This window comes from Pediculus humanus, genomic scaffold (assembly GCF_000006295.1).
Source record: "Pediculus humanus corporis 1103172107687 genomic scaffold, whole genome shotgun sequence".
NCBI lineage: Eukaryota > Metazoa > Arthropoda > Insecta > Psocodea > Pediculidae > Pediculus > Pediculus humanus.
Genome location: NW_002987294.1, coordinates 48,054 through 71,901, shown reverse-complemented (window position 1 = coordinate 71,901; position 23,848 = coordinate 48,054). Strand labels below are relative to the sequence as shown.

The window sequence follows — 23,848 nt, the reverse complement described above, 5'->3', positions numbered from 1 at the left end:
ATTAATTCAAACGAAAAAATAAAAATAATTATTATTATTATCATTTATTTATTTATTTATTTAAAATGAAACTTTGTACAATAAAAAAAAAAAAAAATTTGTTTTAAATATTAACTCAATTATTTATTTATTTTCACAGACTGCTGATTTATTATCCTGCCATCAATTTCTGACAGCAATTGTTCGAGGACGTGAATATGAAAATGTTTTACACGTGAACGAAATAACTTATGAGAAAAATTTTTATCAAAAATTTAATTCAACTCACTTTAGGTAAAATTCATTCGCAACTAATTATTATTATTATTATTTTGCGTGTCAATTTCATAAAATAAAAATGGCGATAGTAGTAGTGGTAGTAATAACACTAATATTAATAAATTATGTGTTAAAGGGTGTGCATATGCACGACAACGCCTTGCTTGAGAAAATGTTGCCTCAAAGGACAAGTTTTCATAAACAATACGTGCAAACCACGTGATCTCGACATAAAACCCGCCGTTTTCACGGAGGGCTATGCCTACATTCCCGATTATGGCATATCCAATTTTCACAGGGCTTTCGGTACGTTTTCTTTTTCTCTCTCTCTCTCTCTCACATTCAAGTAATGGCCCTTCATTCGTGAATTTTTATTCGCTCTTTCTTTCCTTCCAGGTGACACTTGCAAATATAAATCGTATCAACTGGAACCCGAAGTCTATCCGACGGACGAATACTATCTCATCACGAATGGAACTCTCGTCCTTCCAAATGATAACGTTGCGTACGACGCGTCGCAGTTTTGCTTTGAAAACATCATCAGGAATTCAAACGATGATTTGAATTCGGATTACGAAGAGATTATATTGAAAGCTTTTGTTTGTTTTCCAGAAGAACCGCAGCCTCCGGAAAAAATGATTGCTTATCCTGTAAGGAAACAAAAACAAACAAAACAAACATACATTTACCTTTAACGCAATGCACAAAACACAAATCGTTTGTTCAATTTCAGGTCGGAATGATTATATCGATGCCATTTCTTTTGGCAACCTTTATCGTTTACTCACTTCCGGAATTGAGAAACCTTCATGGTAAAAATTTAATGAGCGAAGTTGCATCCCTTCTAACTGCTTACATAGCACTCGTGACAACTCAATTGGGTGGCAACACAATAAGTGATACACTTTGCATTATTTGCGGTAAGAAAACTATCAAATTTCATTTTCCCCTTTCCCCTTTTAATAAATGAACGGGGGGAAAGGGAAGGGGAGGAGAGGGGAGTCACAGTCACAAACGATCGAGCGACTAATGAATTTTAATTATTATTATTATTATTATTATTATTAATGACAACCTGTCGTCACACCTTTTTAAAAAAAAAAATTAATTTTCACGTTCGGGGAACGTGAATCACATTCTAATTTTTTAATTAAAGAAAGAAAACCACCCTCGCCACCGCCCCTCCCCCCGCCTCCCCCTCGGTAATATTTGTTCCAATGGAATCAATAAAGGAACGAAAGCGAAACGTTATTATTATTATTATTCTAAAAATAAAAAAGGATAAACCTCGTAAAATTCCCTCGTAGAAAAATTACAGAACCTTTTCTTTCTTTTTTTTTTTTTAAAAAATTACATTAACGACAGCAATAACGACAGCAATTCCGACAGCAACAATAATTTTTTTTTTTTTTTTTTTATCGACGACGACCGTTTGTTTTACTTTCGGAAACAAACGACGAAAAAAAATAAAAATAAAATAAAATAAAATAAAAATATTTCGAAACGGAAATGACGTAACACAATAATAAACACGACAAAAAAATTTTTTCACTTCCTTGCGAGTTTAAGTTAAAGAATATTCGATTGATTCAAAGAGACAGAGAGAGAGAGAGAGAGAGAGAGAGAGAGAGAGAGAGAGAGAGAGATGAAAAATTTTCAGGAGGTACAATCGTTAATGTTTTCCTTTTTTTTTTTTTTTTTTCTTTTTACAGGATTTTTAACCCAGTATGGATTTTTGGCTACGTTTTTCTGGTTGAACGTTATGTGTTTTGACATATGGTCGACATTTAGGTAAGTAAATTTTTTTTTTTTTTTTTTTTGTCATCAATTCTAACAATTGATAACGTTTAGTAGTACTAATAGTATTATTATTATTATTATTAACATTTTATCCCGTGGTAAACGGAAATTTCACACACAATCCCCGACGACAATGTCGTGTTTTTTTTTTTTTGTTATTTACTCACGCACACGTCACACGAAAATTATTGTGTTTGAGTGATTTAAACAAATAGATTTTTTTTTTTTTTTTATCTAATACAAATAATAACTAAACGTAAAAATTTTCTCAATATTTACAAATGAAAATTTATGAAGAAAAAAAAATTCACACCCGCAATCGATACATTTCCTTTTCAAACTCGTCTTGATAATAATAATCGTTTACGACGACGAAACGAGGAAGACCGAAAAAAAAAAAAAAATTTAGATGAGGAAAATTTTCATCCCTACAAACAAACAAACAACCCTACAAACTCTTTCCATTCAAATACGACAAGATAAGACTTTGGTTGTCGTTGACAAAGTCAACATCTTATGAACGTAATCTCGTAAAAGGAAATCATTCTTTTCCATTCGTTTCCAATCGACAACTTTTTCCCTTATTATTATTATTATTATTATCACTTTATGACTCTTATTAATATCGAATTACATTCGGGACAAAACTAATAAAATATCACATTAATAACATTTTTTTTTTTTTTTAAAACGTGGATCAACAACCAACGTTTTCTTCCCTACCCAACAATTTTCTTTCAAACTTAATTCGACCATTATGGCTTTTCTTGAATAGAAAAAAATCTTCGTTTAAAATTTTTACAAACGTTTCACTTTTCAAATCAAATTATTTATTCCTTAGTCATACGCACGCACGCACACACACACGCGTGTTTGATCAACACAAATCCGACTGCATTAGTCATTACGTCATGAAAATTTTTTTTTCAATAATATCCTTTTTCGGTTAAAGTTTCAAAAGAAAATTGTCATTTATTTTTCCCTCCTACCCCATTTTTTAACCTTTTCAACAAAAAGAACAAAAAGAAAACATAATCAGGTTAATTATTACGCGATAACCTTTCCGTAGGAAAATGTAAAAGGGAAAAAGGTGGTGGTAAACGAACCTTTTCTCTCCTTTTTTTCATCATCCCCACCCCCCACCCCCATTTTATTATTTGAATGAAAAATCGGTGTCAGTGTCCGAGGGGCGTGTCCTTCTAGAAAAAAAAAAAAAAACGCCACAAAGATATCATCATTATCATCATCTTCCTCCCCAACAAAAAAAAAAAAATTTAACTTTATCTCGGAGAAATAAAAACGTCAAAACATTTTTTTTCCGATTTCAGTGGATTTGGAAAATTTAGCGGACGAGTTAAAGTAAAAGAATTGAAAAAATACATTTTATATTCTTTTTACGCGTGGGGTTGTCCAACCCTTATCTTATTAGTCACCGTGGCCATAGATTATTCGCCCAACGTCCCTGATTTTATCATCAAACCAAATATAGGAACTAAAAAATGCTATTTCGAGAGTAAGTAAGTTTTTAATTACTAAACCCCTAAGAATAATAATGATAACTTTTTTCTCATAGCCTCCCGCTTATTCTATACAGGTACGCAAACAAAAAAAAAAAAAATTTTAAACATATGCTTTTCCTATTTTTTAAGCGAAAATTGCAACTCTCGTCTACTTTTACGCTCCCATGGCTGTCATCGTCATTTGCGACATAACGTTATTCGTATTGACCGCGTTTAAAATATGCAAAGTGCGAAAGGAAACCAAAGTTTTGATGCAAAACGAAAATCGTAGAAATGAAGAAACGAATAAGCAAAGGTGAGAGAGAACCCAAAGTTATAATACCTTTAAAGCATACCTTGATAAAGTTAACGTTTTATCGAATTTTATTTCCAGGTATAATTTGTATCTGAAACTTTTCCTAGTTATGGGAATAAATTGGGTTACGGAAATAATAAGTTGGTTGTTCGAAGGACCCAAAGAATTTTGGTACTTTACCGATTTTATGAATTCCTTACAGGTAACCTGATAACACCCCGCCCCCTCCCCCTCCCCCGATTTATTTATTTATTTATTTAAACGTGTTTTAGGGGTTATTATTTCCGGTTAGGTTCCTATTATTCGTTCATGTTTATCGCTTTTGTAATAACATTAATTAACTTTTTGATTCTTCTACACGCACGCACGCACGCACGCACTCACTCCATTTAAAAAAATTTTTTTTGAAAATTTTGTTGTTTTCAGGGTGTTCTTATTTTTGTCATTTGCGTTTTAACAAAGTCTACAAAAAAAAGGATATCGAAAAGATTTTCACGCACAGCATCTAAATCGAGCAAAACAAACACATTACTGCTTCATTCATAATTTAAAAAGAAAGAAAAAATAAATTTTTTTTTTCCTCTACCTCCTACCTCCTCCTACCTCCTTTCCAAATCCCCTTCATGTGCACCTACTACACACACGCACACACACACACACACACACACACAAAATGCTTCCACCATTTTTAATCCGATTTTAACACTTCCATAAGCTATTCGAATACTTTTTTTGCTTACAACATACGTTTAAGTTAGTTTTATTCTTAACCGTTAAATATAAAAATACGTGTAATGACCAGCTTGCTATCAGTCTCTCTCTCTCTCTCTCTCTCTTTTTTTTTTATTTTTATTTTTATATACCGAAGCCGATAAGTTTAGTAAGTTTTTTCTTTCAATCTTATTCTCATCCATAATATTTTAATTTACAAATGGCGAATTTTTTTAACGCTTGTTAATTTCAGGGACTTTTTATTTTCTGGATATTCGTTTGCAGTAGAAAAATAAGAAGGATTTTAAGTACGAGATTCTGCCCACGATTCGCACCCAAAGAACCCGAAACTCACACTTCTTCTTATAAAATGTCCGGATCAATGAGTTCACAATCTCACAATCCCCCCGCATCGGGAAGAAGTATGCAAATGAGTCTGACGGAAAATCGGAATAAATCTCAAAACTAAATAATAATAATAATAATAATAATAATAATTCGATATCAATAAGTCATTTTCGCGACAGAGTTTAAAAAGTACGTAAATATTTTCCATGGAAAAACTATACTCGAACGCATGACGTAATAACTAAAACCAACCCCGTATCTCATTCAACCAAACAATAATTCAATCAAATCCTAAAAAAATTTCTCATTTTAAATTAAATAATGTCTTTTCACGTGTAAATGTTTGTTTTCGAATAAAAAAAAAAAAAAAAAAAAAAATCTTTAAAAGTAAAAAGTCTAGTCTCTCTCTCTTTTTGTTAATTAAAATTGTCAAAATATTTGTCAGTGTGAATTTTTCCTTCGTCTATTCTATAACTTAATATTATTATTATTATTATTATTATAATTGTCTATTTATTGTTAAATTAAATTTGTAATAAAATGATTTGTAGTTTTATAAATGAAAAAAAAAAAAATACTGCTTTGCGTAATTAAATAAGTCAAAATAAAAAAAAAAAAATTATAAACGAGTAAGACGTTCAGTTAAAATTTCGTCCTCAAAGGTTAAAAACGATTTGCAACATTCATACTCGCCTATTAACCATCGACCCCCCAAGAACCAATTTAATAATCAAATAATTCACTTACTTTGAAAACAATGTGACGTTTATGCAAACATGTCTTCCCGATCCGCACCCACTCCATCCCCGTCTTCCAGAGATGAAAAATTGAGAAAATGAGCAGGACGATGAACTTCGTGATAAAATTCTTTAGGGTTACATAATTGAAGCTCGTATTTCATATTTTGATCGTGTCGTACGCCTTTAATTAAAAAAAAAAAAAAAAAAAAAAAAAAAATCAGATTAAATTTACTTATAAAATTATTTAAAAAAATAATAAATACACTTTGTAACAACTTATACAAACCCATAAAATTATAATTCCACGACCCTTGCGACGGAACCATAAAAAAACCTAAAAATCTATCCGACAGTAACATTTGTACTTTTTCATAATGACTCGGTAAATATCCTTTGGGATTATTTCCTTTGTCGGTATTTTGACGACCCCATTCGTAACCGCTGTAATAATCAAAATTCTTAACTTATATATATATATATCGTTATAATAATAAATGGTATTAGGCTCATATAAAAAAAAAAAAAAACTTAGCGGTAACGGTAACTTTTACACGTGCCTTGGAGTTAATTTATAAGCCGTTAGAGAACAAGAACCGGGAGTAAAAGAGCACGTGATTATTATTGTTTTTTCTCCATCCCACGATGAATTTTCCGCCATGATTTTGGCGTGAGTGGTAATATCTTGAGGAGACAGCTGTGGTAATTCATTGGGTTGAGTGTGAATCCAACCCAAGGGTTCGACTTCTTTTAAATATTGATGTTGAGGCAATTGATTGGGAAGGTGAACGGTTTGATGGGTTCCCCATTGCGGCGGCATAACTATGCACCGAATTTCTTTTACCTGAGGATTATCCGGTGGACTAATTCCGTACAAATAACCGGCAATCTGTGAAAAAAAAAAAAAAAAAAAAAAAAAAAGATCAATAGTCCCAGTAATTATGGGTTTAATGATTTAAATAAAAATAGAATGAAAAAAAATAAACGTACTTGAGCTCGAAGATCGGATATGGTTACAAATTTCTTGAGTACATTTTTAGGAAGAATGTAAGTGTATCCGGTTTCCTTGATGTCATCGGATGAAACGTAAATGTGGTTCGTTCGAAGATGAAGGTTCGTAGCAGAAATAGCACGAACTCTCCATTCCGTTTTCGAACTAAACGTTTGAGTTTCATAATTCGAAGTTGTCGCCGTGATTATTTCATCACCGTGTTTATTTACAGTTCTCGTTGTGGTTGCAGTCAATTGAGATTGTTCCTTTGTTTGTTTTTCGATTTCGGCTATTTGCTGACGTTGAGCAGATGGAGCGCTTATTTCCATTCCAAGAATTATATCTCGAATTTCAGATTGAGTCAAAGAGGCAACATTCACACTAAAAAAAAAAAATAGGATGAAAACATGAAATTTTTAATACGAGAAAATTTAAAAAAACTATTTTATACTTTAAAATTTTTAAATAATTACTGTTACATACTTATTTTTCTTTCCGTAGTCGGCTAAAATTAAGTCTTTAAGTTGCACTTCAACTTTAATCCATTCTTCATCGGTCAAAGTAGGCCAAATGTGATGAGGTTCAGTAATGGTGGTTTTATCTGGTTTTAAAATAACTTTTGTTCTTTCCGTATTGACGTGAAGAGCTCGAAGAATTAAAATTAAACGAGAAAATGCCTAAAAATAATAACAAAGAATTATAAATTCAATAGGTTTGCGAATAATGAAAATGCATTTATTTACTACGACTTACCGTGTAGGAGGAAATAGTTTTTAGCCAGTCATCGTAAAGATTAAATAACACCATTTGAGGTTCCGTAGCTTTTAAAATCAGATCACCAAATTTTTCAACTTTTAAACAAGCTTGGAAAGGCAACTGAAGTTCGGATCCTTTAATTACAATATTTGGAAAATCAAGTAAATGTACTTCCAACGGATCCAACATACCTAAAAAAGTAAATTTTTTTTTTAAATTATAAAAGACTTCATTTTTTTGAAATAAAAAATACAACGAAGAAATCCATTATTATTATTGTAACCTTTTCTAGTAACAATAATTTGTTTCGGTTGCTCTTCGACGGGCAATGAACGAATTAAAGCAGCTACTTCTTCGGCTGTTTTCCATTTTGCCAATTGTCCCAAACGTTTTTGACCGGCCCAAACAGAGGTGTGAATTATTTTCAAAAACAATTGCCCCGTTCTAGGATTGAATATAAAGATTGCTCCGTTAATTGGTTTTGTGGTTAAATTTCCTTCAAACGTCTTGTGAATAGTTACTCGGTACACATTCGTGTCATCGACAAACCTAAAAGATTTTTAAAAAAAATGTATAATAAAAACAAATAAGTGAGAAAAAAATCTTAATTTACAATATTTACCAAATAATTTGATTTGAAAATAATTCTCCGTAATTTTGAGATGAAAGATAAGGTTCCGTAGGTTCAGATGAGTACAATTGAAGAGCTTTTCGAATACGTTCACGCAAAACATACAAAGCTGGATTTGCTTTCATTATTTTAGCCATTGCTTGTTGAATTAAAGGCTTGCAACCGGGGAACCAATTACCGTAAGCGCTGTGAAGATTATAAGCTAAATCTATAGCTATGAGGACTCCGGTCGGTGATGGATAAATGGACATGTTATCAGTAGTATAATCTAAAAATTTAGCTCTCGCATATCGCTCTATATCGTGCGAATCGTAATCTCCCCAACGTAACTGCACATCGATCCAATACTTTTGAGTTGTTGTATTGTCCATGGTATCTTTAGAATCTGCCAGTAGAGACGGTCTAGAAACATTCCATTTGTAAGATGCAAATAAAAGTATATCGGCACATGATGAATTCATTTTATACGATTTTCGAGGATGAATGGTTTCTTTTTGAACGGTTTCAATTTCCAACGCATCTAATTCTTGGTCGAAAACCTAAATTATCAAAAAAAAAAAAAAAAAACCGATGAGATTTTCAGGTTCCGTACAGATTACAAGATGCAAAACATTTACTGTAAAAATTGTCGTTGTATTTACCTGACACAAATCCATCACCACAGACTCGTGAATTTTTTGCCACAAGTGAGCTCTAAAAATTTGAATCAAAGAAATTTTTAAAGTTGGAATTTTACCGTGCATGAATATGCCAGTTAAATCAAGTTGAACTTGAAATCCGACATATACGTTAGCACGATTTATCGTTGGTGACCACCATAAAGTAAATCGCCGGTTTGGAATTTGATTTAAACCACTCCTTTGAGCGTTTGTTAACTTTTTATACTTCATGGACTCCTCAAACCCAGACGCTTTTTCCCTAAATTAAAAAAGTATTTTGATAAAATATAAATCAAGATTTCATTTCGTTATTTTGTTGAATAATTAAATTGTAGTAAAATTATACTGCCGTTTGCTAATTTTCTAAAACTTAAGGCCCTGTTTTTTACATTAATTTAGCACAGTTGATACAATAAAGATTATCTGTCATCTTCATTAATAATATTACCATGCAATAATTTTTTAATCTAACAATTTTTTTTTTTTTTTTTTTTTTTTTCATAAAAGAAACTTACCAAAATAACCCTTCCCATGTTGGAAAGTACGTTCCTTTGAAAAGCGTGTGCTCTAATATTCCTTCAACTCCACCCAATGCTTGTATCATATCCGTTCGGTAATTATTTAAATTCCACAACTTTCCATCGTGTCTTTGATGTGTCCACCAAAACGGATTTTGTTTCAAAACTTGGTACTGTTTAAACTCCGTACGTATTCTCCAACCTTTATCGTAGGCTAACGTGTGTCTATCTTTTTGAAACAATGTATTTATTCTTGGAATTCCACGATCCCAACTATCCTCTAAATCTTCCAAAGTTAGCCGCCTTAAATGAACAATTTTTAAAAATAAGTACAAGACTATCAAATTATCATATAATAGTATATACTCGATCACTATTTCTGACCTATTTTGGGCATTAGCTTCTTGACGCTTTAATGCATATTCTGCCCAGACACGTTGAGAATCAATAAACTCCGATTCCCACGGTTGTATGTATCTGTACAGATTTGGTATAAGTTGATCTTCGTCGTGGCTCATACCCGACCTAAAATGTGTGATTCCTACATCGGTTTGCTTCGACCATCGCAAGTCAGACTGTAATAGAATAAAAATTTAGCTATTATTATCCTTAAAATAATAAATCGTCATTAAGCTATAGTAAATGAAGCAAACCTGGGGAATTAAAACGTGACCCATTGATAACATTCCCAAACCTCCCAATTCTTTTGGAGTGTAAAAAACTACAGGAGGAAACCTGGAAGGCATTTTTGAATTTAAACCAATTTTAATACGCGTTTGAATTTTATTCTCGCATTTTACTAAAAGATCCAATAATTCTGGCGTGTTTACAACAGCTTCTCGGAAGTATGTCATTAAACCTATCAGGGCCGTATTCCATTTGTTAACAATCTGAAATTAAAAAAAAAAATATGAGAAATGGAAATAACTTTTGTATCAAGCATCTAAAAAATTTAATTTTGGGTTTTATTTACTTTTGTGAAAGTTGTAGATCCACTAGCCATCAATATTTGTCTGACTCGATTATGAAAACGTCCTAAAGACTCTTCATCGACTCTTAGAAAACACTGAGCCGTTCTCTCTTTGGTGACTTCATTTTGTAAATTCCAAACTCCATCTTTATGAGTAAACTCCTCGTGAGTAGTTCGACACTACAAAAATAGGCTTGCATTGTTTAAAATGGATAAATTTCAACGTAAGAAATAGAACAAAAATAATTAATACCTTAGGTAAAATCCGACATTCAAATCCACTCATGTTAAATAATAGATTGGGATTATCTTTCGAGTAAACGGATACAAAACTGTTTTCCCACTGTATAGTAGTAGTAGACCGTGGTAATCGATTTTTAATATCCCAAAAAACAGCACGTCCCCTAAAAGTAATTTCAGCGTGTGAATTTTATTCGAAAATTTGATAATTAAATTAATATGTGTAGCACTTTTGACGGCATGCAAATTAAAACGTTTGAATGCCAGTACGAATGCGTTACTATTTCCCATTTTTTTCCAGCCAAAACTACATATTGTACTTTCGCTCGTGTAAAAATAAATGGGATCAAATATAAAAAACAATAATTGTTTATCATTACAAAAAAATATTACTTACAAATTTACGTCATGTTTCATAAGTCTCATACGTGCATCTCGAGGCCAGCATTTTTTATTATTGTATCCTACAATATTTTCATTATTTGGATCTGGATGCTCCGTTAGGTACCTTTGAATTAATTCACGAGCTTCTTCGGCAGAAAACCTTTTAATTAATATGAAAAAATTTGTTACAAGTTTTTGTATTTTTTAAAAAAAAAAATATACGTTATTAATTTTTTATGCTGTAAGCGATATGTTATGTAGAGAATTAGTGATAATAATAAAGGCGTATTTTACATTTTTCCAAAGCCTCACCATATTATGTAATTTATGAAATTATACACTTTGCCTTTGATTTAAACCAAAAAAAAAAAAAAAAATTACCTTAAAAATATATGAATTTTATCGACGTAACGACAGAAAAGCCTTATAGGATGAGCCGTTTCAGAAGCAACATCCTGAAAAGTTAAAAAATCGTTCGGCATCTGAGGTGGACCTGCCATTTCAGAAGCTCTCCGTAAACCTAACACTAATAAATCAAGTACTAATCCATAATATTGAACGATGAAGCTAGCAAATTGTAATCCTCTAATAATACCTGAAATCCAATTTTTTAAAAATTAATTTCATAGGTCAATAAATTTAATTAAATTTCATTACAACACTTACCATAACTATTCGTGTGATTCATATCTTTATAATTAATTACGACATTATTTTTAGCTGTCATGTAATCAGCTATGTTATGATCGACTATCAATCGAAGAAGTCTATTAAGTAAAGTCAAGTCAATTTTTTCATACATTTTTTCGAATTTGGATTCTAGAAGTACATTACATTCACCCTCACTTATGTCCCACACGTCTTGCAAATTGTTAATACCTAAATATTTATTATTTTAAAAATTAATAAAAATTAATAATAATAATAATAATAATAATCAAGCAATAATTAATAAAGTTCAAATTTTTTAATTTAATAATGGTAAAGCATATTACCTTGGCACCATTTATACACTAAAAGGGGAGGTGGCTCTGTATCAGCCGGTTTTACCCATGGAGGAAAGAGCCGTCTTTTATCTGCTTCGTACCACAAATATTGATCTAAATAAGCATCCGTAATTTTTTCCAAAGGTTCAACATCATAAACTGGAATTAAATGACTGTACAAATCCATAAACTCTATTCCAACCTTTAAAGAATTAAATTATGTATTAATAATAGGGACGAAAACTTAATGAAAAAAAACATTCGCACGAAATACCTCTTTAAACGCTCTCTGAGTTAAAAGATGACGTTTAATTCTTGACAATGCCTCGTGAGGATTATCATAAGCTTGTTCTATAAGTCCCAATTCTTCTCTCTGACTTTGATTTAAACGTGATTTTACGGAATAAGCTTCTTTGAGCCTTTCCAAGGCAAGTATTAACAATTTCGTATCGTGTTTGTACGATAAAGGTGGAAAAGGAATGGGCGCGAAACGCCTAGATTCTAACCAATGTACTGTAGTTGTGTAAATTGCGACGGCTTCCTCGGGTGATATATACGGACCGTCTTTTAAATAATTATGTTGCCTTTCTTGCTCAGCTTTCAAGTATAACCGAGTTAATCTTCCTAAATTTTTTTTACACACAGTTTTATCAACGGTAGCTCCTCTTCGAATTCTTTCCCTGTTGTAATGAGCCGTGTTTGTCCACCAATCAGCTTTCATTTTCACGTAACGAAGAATCATATTTTCAATTGGAATAGGCAATCCCGGAACCTGTTAAAAAAAAATATACTTAACAAGGAAGAAAAAAAATTTGTCAATCGCGTACGGTACGAGAAATATTGTCAGACAGCCATTTTCCAAAAAGTTTAAATTATCACCTCAAGTGATTGAAAAACAATTTGTCAGTCCACATTTTTGACTGAATTCCGGTCCCCTGCGGAATCATCATTTTACAAAAAATAAAAAACTATTGATTTCAGCCTTTAGTACATTTACAAAATTTACCTTCCAAGGAATATTTGCCTTCCAACAGCGCCAGGCCTCGGAGAGATGTTGCAAAATAGTCCTGGCTTTATTCTGTTTTATGCCCTCCGGCATCATATCGACAATGTCATGCATAACTGATGCTCTAAGTTCCAAGTCGAAATGAGACTCTACACGTTGTTTCGTTACGGTTTTAGCAACTCCTTTAGAATGTCTTCCTTCAAATTGTCTCGATAATAAATTACCCAACCACCTTTCCAATAACGGTGTTATTCCTCTCATAAAAAATAACCAAACTCTCCAACCAGGAGCCCATATTCCACATCCAGGTCCTTTTCCCACCGGCCCCTGTAAGTAAAAAAATATTTAAAAATAAAAAATAAAAATAAAAATGATACAATTATTTTAATACGTACCGTATTAAATCTGTAATATATAAGATGTTTTAAATCTTTACACATTCTAATTTGCCTCATCAGTTTGTATTTGTATCGATACATCCCCGTTAACTGACCCACGTGAGCGAAAATATATTGTAAACCGTCTGCCAATTGAAACGCGTCCACGTTGTTTAAGCGATATTGAACGTGTGAATCGACAATCAATTTAGTCAAACGAAGAATTTCTCGACAAAGATGAAAAGCTAAAAAATCGTCATAAAAAAATTAAAAATTTAAGTTAAACTTTTAAATAAACCGTAAAATTGTAAATGTACCATTTCCAAATCTGGACTTTTTTCGTTCTTTCGTTGTTAAAGTTTTGACAGGTTTCAAATTGAAATTATAATCTAAATGAAGATAATTTAAATTTTTTCGATGAATTAAAAGATTTAACATGTTGTATCCCTGGCGACACACTTGAAGTCCAGCTTCGACCCAATCTAATGTAGTCGTTTGAAAAAACTTGGTCGATTTAAATGACCGAAACAAATATCTGAAAAATGTGCGCTTACTTAGAAAATATTTAATTTTTTTTGAAATAATTATCAAAAGTACACTTCATTCCACTAACCTTTTTTTCTGAGGTTTTGGCGGTCGATGTTTTAAAGCGTTAAGTACATAATATTTTAATAATTTTTGATAGCTAACTCTTACTTTTACAGGCTGACCCGGAGGACAATGCTCTCTATACCAAGATTTCACAAGGGGAACATCAATGGCTCTTCGAGTTCTTCCTAAAAATAAAAATATTAGGAGTGCTATTATTTTTATTATTATAAAAGTAAGTACAATTATCATTTTCTTTGAATTACCGGATCTCATGTTAAAAGGTCTTGGAGCCCATAACAAAGCAATACCGTTTGCAGTATTGTCGGTATATAAAGGAGTTTCTTGCAAAAATGGTTGTACTTCTTCTCCCAATTCAAAATCTTCATCGTCTTCCGGCAAAGGTTCTGTTGTCTGAAAAAAAGCCTAAGGTTAATCCTGTAAATTTTTTTAGAGATGTTATAAATTTTTTTTTACCTTGATTGAATGACGATGTGAAATCGGATTAATTAACGGATCAAAATAAAATGCTGGTAGATCTGGATCTTCAGTTTTTATGTATACAACGTTAGGAGTATGATACCTGAAATAATTTGGATATTCATAAAGCAATACATAACATTTATGTAACACAAATAAAGTTTTTTAATGTTAGCGCTTTCAGCAGTTGTTATGCAAGTCTTTAGTTACAACTAATAAATTACGCTTTTCCTGTCTCACATTTTAGTAGGACAATAATATTATTTCTTACAATGTCCCAAAACTAATGTGAATTACTAATCATACATGGTATTTAATTTAAATTAAAATTTATTTTATATGATTATGAACACTTACCACGACAAATGAACGTAGTGAGGAACATCGTTATATAAGTAAGGAAACGCAATCCTATATTCCGTTCTGACGGGTTGCCGAATTATAATCTTATTTATATCGTTAAATTCGTTCCAGTCTTCATCCCTGTAAAGTAATTCATTTAGATATCGTAATAAATGAGCAACCCAAATAAAATAATAATAATAGAATAAAACTCACGCTGGATTAGCATCTTTTATAAGTGGTTCAAACTTCGGACCTCCAGGTATGGCCATATTTAAAGCTTTCGCAGTAAAAAAAGATGCATGGTCAAAAAGATAAAAGTAATTGTCGTCCACCAAATCAGTCAGCAATTGATTGGCTAACCTGTAAAGTGTTGCCATTTGAGGTAAAGTTAGGTACCATCGTCGGTAAGTGGAACCATTAACATGCCTATTTAGGAAAAAAAAAAAAAAAAACTGTTATTATTAAGTAACTGACAACTTTTTCTCACTCACTTCTTTTTAACAACCTTGTTCCTACTAATGGTTTGTGCTCATAAAACCACTTGGCCACTGGACCATCTTCTTCTGGTTCCATTTCTATCTGAATTGCTTCTAATGGTTCAACGTCTAAAACATTATCAGCATAATCTAATGGAGGTTCTTCATCGTCAAAAGGTGGGAACCGCATTCTCTTAAAATGACGACGATCTCTCTTTTCTCGTCTCATCATTATCCACATTGTACTATATTTAAAAAAGTATTTTTTAAATTTTGCTTTAGATAATTAAAAACTAAGCTACATTACAATTATAATTTGCACTATATTATTACTAACCCCCATTGTGCTATATATATGGGCTCTATAACCCATGGAATTTCATTTACAAATGTTATTGCACCAGTAATATGGTACAAAACCTTGACATCTCGAATTTGTTCCCATGGCATTGGCATGTTTTCTAACAGCTTCATCACAGCATGAGGCATGTATTTTAATGCTCTACAAAAATATAATACATTAACATTATGTTTTAAAGTTTTACAATTTTTAATCGTTAGAACTGCATAAAAATTTGCTTACCCTAAATAAACTCTTTTATCATGTCTATACTTTCTACTACTCATATCTCCATGATCCCTAATAATCTTACGAATATGCTCTGGTGGCATATCTTCTTTTTGTGCATCCACAAAGCCAAATTTTCTTTTTTCAGCAAACCTTTTACTTTGCAGTTGTTGCCATTTTTGAGCTGAAGTAAATTGTCATTAATATACTTCTAAATTAGTTGAAGTTTAAATAAAAACTATATAAAATCATTATTATAAAAATTGCTACCTTTTTCTTGAAGTTTTTCCTCAGAAACAGCCTCAGGTGGCTTGGGTACCGCAGGTGCAGGTCCTACTGGGGCCACTAAGGTAGCTCTTTGGGCTTGAATGGCTTGAGTTTGCATTGCAGCAGCAGCTTGAGCAGCAGCTAATTGAGCATGAGCTTGCTGTTGGGCCATCATTGTGGCCCAAGTGTGAGGGGGAATAAGATACGGCGGAATGGCCATTCTTATTTAAATTTCCTTTAAAAAAAATTGCAATTTATCTTACATTTCGGAATGGTTTATATAAGAGCACATTTAAAGACTAAAACTTATTCATATTATTTGTAATAAAAGTACGTTATACACAATAGCAAAGTGGCTCAAAAGTTTCCGTCTAACGTAGAAATAAAAAAAAAAAAGAAAACTGTTCAAAGATAGAATTCTAAAAGTCAAAAGGTTTTAAAAATGTCTAATTTATATCATGCATACAAAAGGCAAATACCGAATTTTTACTTTTATTTAATATTGATTAAAAGAGTAAAATAAAATACATTAATAACAACTTACTTTCTTTTACTAGAATAAAGAATTACATGGAAATTTCTTTCACTTTCGCGTCTACTTAAAACGCCGTACAAGAGACGCCATGACTACAAGAAATTTCCGTTTCCGGTTTTTAAGCCGGATAGCTAAAAAACAAAAATTTTCAAATAGCCATATTTATTTAGTCTTATATGCTTACATAAAAAACCGTAAATTATTACGACAAGTTTTAAAAATTTAAAAATAAAAAGAAAAACTTGTTCATGTAGAAAAAGGAAATTTAAAATTTACACCACGCATAATTATATATCACTTGAATAAAAATTAAATTAATTTAATACATCAAAATTTCCATTATAAATTCCCTAAAATCGAAAGTATTGCGATGTCAAATTTCTGCAAATCATTTGAAATAATTTAATTAAAAGAAAATATTAAATCTTAGTAATAAATAGCCGGATTAATTGTTTTTAACAAATATTATGCTATTTATTGCATAACATCGTAAAATAAATATTATGCTGGATGCATTACTTACCTTATCAATAACAAAACAAAACTAAAATTTATTAAAAATTATCAGTTTTTATTTAATATTTTTTAAACAAGATAATTTTTTGATAAACTGGGATTTTAATAATTAGACATAAATCATTAATTAACTTCATAAACTATATATTTAATAAATTTAAAATTACAAATATTAATTAATACATTTAAACGTTCTTACATAAAGTATTTTTAAACAATATTTTGAATTTGCAATTTTTTTTTCTTAAATCAAAGTAAAATTAAAAATAAAATAAAATAATATAAAAAAACATAAGAATATTTAAAATAAAATAAAATTAAATAAACAATAATATAAATTTATTTAATGCACGTAAAAATAATATTTTTAACTTAATACAATGTTATCAAATTGATTAACAGTCAATAATTATAATGAGGTATAAAAATATAAAAAATAATACAAAATATTCTACTGATTGTGTACATTAGTTTATAAATTTTGTTCTTTTATAAAATAAACAAATATTTAAATAGTGGTTTTTATTTATCTTTAGTACATTAAATTTTATCATTATCATTAAAATAAAATTCAATCAGTACAATTTAAACTATAATCATTTACATTCTAAAGTTTGGCAATTATTTAATCTAAATAAAATTTGGCAAAAACTGAGCAAGTAAAATATAAAATTGCCCACACTATTTTTTTAATTTATGTAAGCATGGACTTCAGTAAGTTTATATTAAATCCTTATAAAATAATCAAATTCATTCAATCAGCAAATACAAGTTATATATTCACTTTTTGATTTATTTTTATTGGCACAAATTATTTAATTTTTTTTTTTATTAAAAAAAAAATTGGAAGAATATTCATAAAATATAGTTACCATTCTAAATAAATTTTTCAACTAAAATACTAAATAATGCAAGTACTTGGTATAATGGTATGTAAATATATATATTATACGACAAAGTATAATTTTATTGTTTTTTTTTTTTTTTTTTTTTTTATGTTCTTTTTTAAAGGAATGTTACGAAAAGTCTTTAAAACGTTGGAACTGAACGATCCATAAAATTTTTAAGCAATCCAGATGACATGCTGAAAACATTTTAAAAATTTAAATTGTAACCACTTAATATGCACCAAAAAGGTTGGAACAAAACACTTATTTTCTCGAAAGAAAACATTACAACATACCTCTTTGTCATATGTTGGTAAATGTAAGAAGGAACAATAGTAACGGTAATTACATTTCCTCCATCTGCAATAATCTTAGTAATTTCTTTATCCTTTAATCCTACAACATTTTGGCCATTTATTTCTAAAAGATTATGCTCAGTCAATAGACCATTTTTAGCAGCAGAAGAATCCACTACTAACCCAGTCACTTTTCCTTCTTTAAAAGTAAAACCGACATGACCAGTTTTATCTTTATGAAGAGTCACTGTTCTTTCAAATGGTCTAAAATTAAAAATTATTTTGTATAGATATTTTTGTAAAAGTTAATGTACAAAAAAAAAAACTATTTTAAAATTTATTATACCTATCTCTAACAATAAATGAAATACCACTTGAAGGAGACTTTTTGATAATATCATGCACTGCATCCATTGATAGTCCTGCTACACTTTTACCATTTACTTCTAAAATTTGATCCCCAAATCTAAAACCTGCCATAGCTGCAGGCGAATTTTTCGTAACAAGATTAACAAAAACTCCATTATTTACAGGTTGAACTCTTAAACCAACCTTTTTGTCGCCATCTTTGCAGAGTGTTAACTGAGATAAAATTAAACAATAAAAATAATGTCCTATAAGAAAATTCATTCATTTTATGCTAATACATTATACCTGTCTGATTCCATTAGTAACATGAGCTTTGTACAAAGCTAATGAATGACCAGAGACAGGAGCCACAAGATTGCACAAATTATTGACAGGTTCAACAGAATAATCAGGTCTTGTAGCTATCTGCATCTAAAAGTAATTTATTAAAATAAAATTCTTGTAGCCATTGACTTAAAAAAAAAAACCTCATTGAATAATTAAAAAATTAAAAAACTAATATAAAAAAATAAGCCTAATATTACTAAAAAAAAAAAAAAAATAACTTTTCAATAAAAATTTATTATTATTGTTAAAGATTCATGATAGTAATGATATTTCAGGTACTGCCAAAGTCTTACATTAATAGGTGTATCCAAATATTCAGGCATATTAGCAGCAATAACTTCACGAGTAAGTTCTAAACCCATATATTCATTTAAGGCAGGATATTTAACTGACAATGCATTACTTTTATCTGAAATAGTTAGAAGGGGTGCAGAAGGTGCAAATGAATGAGTATTATAAGGCTGACTTGTCGACTGAATCTCACCACTTGAAGAGCCATTTTGAGCCTAAAAAAAAAAAAAAATACAAATTATTAAAAAGAAATTTCTTTTCAAATACAAAATTAAAATCGTATGAGAGACTTTTAAGTTGTAACTTTTTGTATTCTTTTATTTTCGTAAACTGTTGAAATGTTTACAGATTGCATACGGAAGTTTTAAATTGAATTTTTTACTTTTAAAATAAATATTTTAAATATATTGGCATTGAACTACTTCGTATATTTAATAAATACTTATAAATTTTATCACCTTCACTGCTTGATCGACTTTTAAATCTTCTAAAGATGGGTACAAAGCCATTGAAAAAAATTAGTCAAAAAATTTTAAATTTTAATATTTAAAATATGCACAAATAACCGAAAACTTTTTTTAAAAAATATAAATAACATGAGCTTCCTCTCGAGAAAATTAAATAAATAAATTTTGACTTATAATAAATGAGTCATAACTAAGTAATAATAATGAGTAAACCCTTAAGCAACAAGTCTATTGTCTTTATTAAAAATTAATTGTTTTTAATTTTTTGCAATATATGGCAGGAGTTTTATGTACATATATTAAGAAAAAATTTTTCATAACAAAAAATCAATTAAAATATCGTTTATTTATTATTATTCAATTAAATATTAATATGACAGCTAACATTTGAAAAAGGTGATACTTTATGAAAAGTGTCGCCAACCAGTCTGTTTTCCAAAGTCTTGTTGAAGTACCAACTGCATTTACACGCAGCTGTTTATTATTAAAATTCAAACGGTAATTGTAGTTATTTGGGAATATCATAGAATTTTTATTAAAAAAACATTTAATCCAATGCGTGCCATTAACCGTATTCATTGAATTGCTTCATAAGTTATCAAGTATGTTAATACCTCAGTGAAATTTATCAATAATTTTATTTCTAATTTATCCAAGAGGTTGACTCTTAAAGACATCTATCTCATGACTAAAATGAATTAGGATGACATTGGTTTAAGATTTACGGGAATGTTAATTAATTAAGGTATGTTTAAATAATAATTTTCATTTTAATACATAATCGTGAAAAACTATTGAATTTTTCAAGTATTATTTTGAATACTTGACACTCAAAAATTATTAATTTTTATTTTAAAAAAAAATTTTGAATTATCTTAACTTGAAACAAATATTTATTTTATATAATGAATAGATTTATTTTTTTAACTGCAAAAGTAATTCAAAATCGTAAAAAATAAATAATTTTATGTTTAATATGAAAAAAAAACTCATAACTGTATCCTTATTCAGTTTCTTTTTTATTCATTGGTTAAAAAAAAGTCTTCGAATAATTTTTTTCTTTAGTATTAAAGGTATTCTGCTTTTAGAATAATGTATTTAAAAAATTTTTTGATATTAGTCATAATTTCTCATTTAATAATTTTTTAATATTATAGTAGAATTTTCTTTCATTAATAATATTATCTGAGACTGTATTTTTATGTTGTATTTGCACAATTATCTTTTAAATTTACTAAAAATGCATATTCACATAAATTTATAATAATTTTTTTTCCACTAATATGTAATATATAATGTAATAGTTATTTTACTAATTCAATAACTTTTGTGCAGTAACTAAAAATGTTTTTACCTAGTTCATTCGTAAACATAATATTTAATCGTTTATTAAATTGTGTTTCAATACAAAAAGGGTAAAATAAATTTATCATCATTTATATCATCACTTATGAGTGATGACATCTTTGTTTGAAAATTCATTTATGCAAAATAATTTAGTTTGTTCCTTAAAATATCTTGATTTTATTATCGTCTTTGCGAATTTTTAATCATTATTGTGAAAAAAATTCGTAATGTTTTCCAATTGTTTGTTATCCTAGTTATTATTTTTAACTAGAATTTTTCAAAAAGTTATATTAAAAATTTAAATTTAATAATGAATTTTTTAATTAGCAAGGTTTTTAAAAAAAAAAAAAAAAGTTAAAATTTAAAATTCTAAAAGGCATGCGGTTTGTAAAACATGGTACCTTACATAAAGCTAAGGAGTTGATTTTCGTACTGGTATGCATATAAAACATTTTGTAAACATAATGTTTATCACGATTGGTAGAATTTAAAATATTATCATTATTAGTAATTACTAAAAATTTTACTTTATGATATGTTACTTATCATAAAATTCAAAATGATAAATTTTTTGCGAATAAGATTTTAAAAACTAATCATCATTATTTTATTTTTTAAAAACGAGTAACATTTTCATCGAAACACTTTTTCATCGTTAAATAGTCATTAATTTTAATAAATTAATTTAATTTAATTTATTTATCGACGATAATAATAAACCTAACGGTCAATAAATTTATCACTTTTTTTTTATTATTATTTAAATAAAGCCAAAAATAATAAATTTAAAAAATTTTTTTTTTTAAAATTTCAATTACCGTTATATAAAAATTTCAAGTTTAAAAGGGAAATGATTTAAAATGAAAAATAAATAAAATAATTTATTTTAAGCAACAAAATTATTTAATAACTAAAACAAATAATAAAATCGTAAATTAATTTATTTTAAAACTAATTCAATTAATTTTTTAAAAAAAATCTAATTTTAGAATTTTTTTTTTAAAAACGTTTAATAATAATTTTGAATGTTGGTTTTATTTGCTGATTGATTGTCAACATGTGAAAAGTTCAATTGAATAGTAAAAACTGATAAAATATTTGGTTAAATTTTTTTTTTTTTTTTTTTCTCGAAATTTTCTATATGAGTGTAGACTTTAAACTATCGATTTATTGATTCTTTTAAATCAATCAATCGATTAACTAATCGATTTGTATTAGGAAGCATGTAAATTCAAGCAAAAACGTGCAATTTGAATTAACGTAATAAAAAGCTCGTGTCGTTTTTATACATATATATATATATATCAAATTGTGTTACCTTAATTAAATTAATTTTTTTTTTATAAATTAGCGAGTGTGTGCGTGTGCGTGTGCACGTGTAATTATAAGCGTTAAATATCACGTGCGTGTATTATTTATTCATGCAATTTTAATTTATGTTGTTATTTGAATCTTTAAAAAAAAACAAAAAATTCGCATAAATAATTATTTAAATTTTTTTTTGTATGTTAAAATTATTCTGTAAAGATTCAGTTACTCTCGATTCATTTTTTATTTAAAAAAAAAAAGTTTAAAAGAATTAGTTGAGTTTTCTTAATTTTTGGGGGAGGAGAAGGTGGGGGGGGAGTAAAATTATTTTATTAAAAATTTTTCAAAGTTTTTCAAAAAAAACAAAAAATAAAATAAATAAATAAATAAATAAAAGTGAGAGCATACGAGTACGATTTTTCAAATTTTTACCGTATGGAAACCGAGGTAAACGATAATAAAAAAAAAAAAAAAAATTTATTTATTTATTTAATTTAATGCGAGTTTGAATAGTTTTGTACATGTAATCAAATTTATCATTTATTTATTTATTATCTTTTGAATGTCTTAATATTATTTATTTATTTATTTATTAAAAGTTTATATCACGAATCGTTTACACACGTGCAAAACGTAAATTTAATTTAAGTTATTGCATTTCTTAAAAAAAAAAAATTTTTTTATTATTTAATTTTTCAAACACAATTTAAAATTTATTGAATTTTCATTTGTTTTTCTTTTTTTTTAACGCTTTTCCTTTTCGTTTTGTGTTTAAAAAAAAAAAAAAAAGGAAAATATTAAGCGTTCATTTCACTCACTCACTTATTATTTATTCACAGTTTTTTATCATGCGATTTCGCGTTCAATAATAATAATCATTTTTTTTTTTTTTTTGATTAAATGTCATCATCATCATCATTGAACAGTATTATTATTATTATTCGTATTTATTTATTGTATTTTGTATAAAATGGGAAATTCATCGAGGGATTCCAGTAGTAGTAGTAGTAGTAGTAGTAGTACTGGAACTAGGAATTCCAGTTATAAAAACGACGAAACCGCACCACTCGTCGCGACTAGTTTAACTCAACCTAAATTATATGGGAGCTTATTTAGATATCAATTTTTAAAAAATAGTTATTATTACGCTCCTGGCTTAAAGGTACGTAATCATCATCATCATCATCATCATCATCATCATCATTGATAAGAGTGTTTAAATATTAATTAATTAATTTTTTCTTTTTTTCCTGTGTCGTATTATTATTATTATTATTATTATTTTTTATTTAATTTTTTAATTGAAATCTTTTAAAAAAAAATTTATAGAAAATTTTTTTAAACTGGGAGGGGGGAGGCGGTGGAGGGAAGGGGGGCGGGAAAAACTTTTTTTAATTTTTTTTTTCTTCGTTGGATTTTATTTTCTGAGTCATGCCTATGGTAAACGTTTTATCTTTAAAATTTTTAAAGGTCACAATGAGCACAAATACTCAGACGTTGTTACTGTTTTTTTCATTGCGTTATAGATACGGAGTATCGGTAGTTTTTCTATTTATTATTATTATTATTGTTATTATTATTATTAAATTGTTTT

General features: G+C 28.7%; 4 protein-coding genes across 4 annotated transcripts; 1 reads left to right on the top strand and 3 right to left on the bottom strand.

The window, feature by feature from the left end:
- Positions 1 to 197: 197 nt before the first annotated feature.
- Positions 198 to 4,419, top strand: Phum_PHUM300710 (class B secretin-like G-protein coupled receptor GPRmth1, putative; the record flags this gene model as incomplete). Its single annotated transcript, XM_002427149.1, has 9 exons — positions 198 to 214; positions 395 to 564; positions 655 to 908; positions 992 to 1,178; positions 1,971 to 2,049; positions 3,387 to 3,571; positions 3,708 to 3,873; positions 3,952 to 4,075; positions 4,300 to 4,419. 9 exons carry the CDS (start codon positions 198 to 200, stop codon positions 4,417 to 4,419), a joined length of 1,302 nt encoding a protein of 433 aa, XP_002427194.1.
- A 1,279-nt stretch (positions 4,420 to 5,698) lies between these two features.
- Phum_PHUM300700 (pre-mRNA-processing-splicing factor, putative) lies at positions 5,699 to 16,131 on the bottom strand (the record flags this gene model as incomplete). The annotated part of the gene is made up of 31 exons (XM_002427148.1): positions 5,699 to 5,853; positions 5,959 to 6,113; positions 6,230 to 6,558; positions 6,660 to 7,041; positions 7,144 to 7,337; positions 7,414 to 7,607; positions 7,700 to 7,965; positions 8,039 to 8,586; positions 8,689 to 8,965; positions 9,222 to 9,527; positions 9,609 to 9,799; positions 9,878 to 10,114; positions 10,198 to 10,374; positions 10,448 to 10,598; positions 10,832 to 10,978; positions 11,200 to 11,413; positions 11,485 to 11,697; positions 11,814 to 12,006; positions 12,079 to 12,576; positions 12,811 to 13,137; positions 13,206 to 13,432; positions 13,505 to 13,722; positions 13,801 to 13,963; positions 14,042 to 14,189; positions 14,253 to 14,358; positions 14,613 to 14,738; positions 14,814 to 15,026; positions 15,103 to 15,321; positions 15,414 to 15,578; positions 15,660 to 15,828; positions 15,915 to 16,131. The coding sequence occupies 31 exons, from the start codon at positions 16,129 to 16,131 to the stop codon at positions 5,699 to 5,701; spliced, it is 7,125 nt and encodes a 2,374-aa protein (XP_002427193.1).
- Positions 16,132 to 17,991: 1,860 nt separating this feature from the next.
- On the bottom strand, positions 17,992 to 19,641 carry Phum_PHUM300690 (syntenin-1, putative; the record flags this gene model as incomplete). The annotated part of the gene is made up of 6 exons (XM_002427147.1): positions 17,992 to 18,046; positions 18,146 to 18,409; positions 18,492 to 18,727; positions 18,800 to 18,925; positions 19,135 to 19,347; positions 19,591 to 19,641. 6 exons carry the CDS (start codon positions 19,639 to 19,641, stop codon positions 17,992 to 17,994), a joined length of 945 nt encoding a protein of 314 aa, XP_002427192.1.
- Positions 19,642 to 19,956: 315 nt separating this feature from the next.
- Positions 19,957 to 20,276, bottom strand: Phum_PHUM300680 (uncharacterized protein; the record flags this gene model as incomplete). The annotated part of the gene is made up of 2 exons (XM_002427146.1): positions 19,957 to 20,073; positions 20,214 to 20,276. 2 exons carry the CDS (start codon positions 20,274 to 20,276, stop codon positions 19,957 to 19,959), a joined length of 180 nt encoding a protein of 59 aa, XP_002427191.1.
- Positions 20,277 to 23,848: the final 3,572 nt, after the last annotated feature.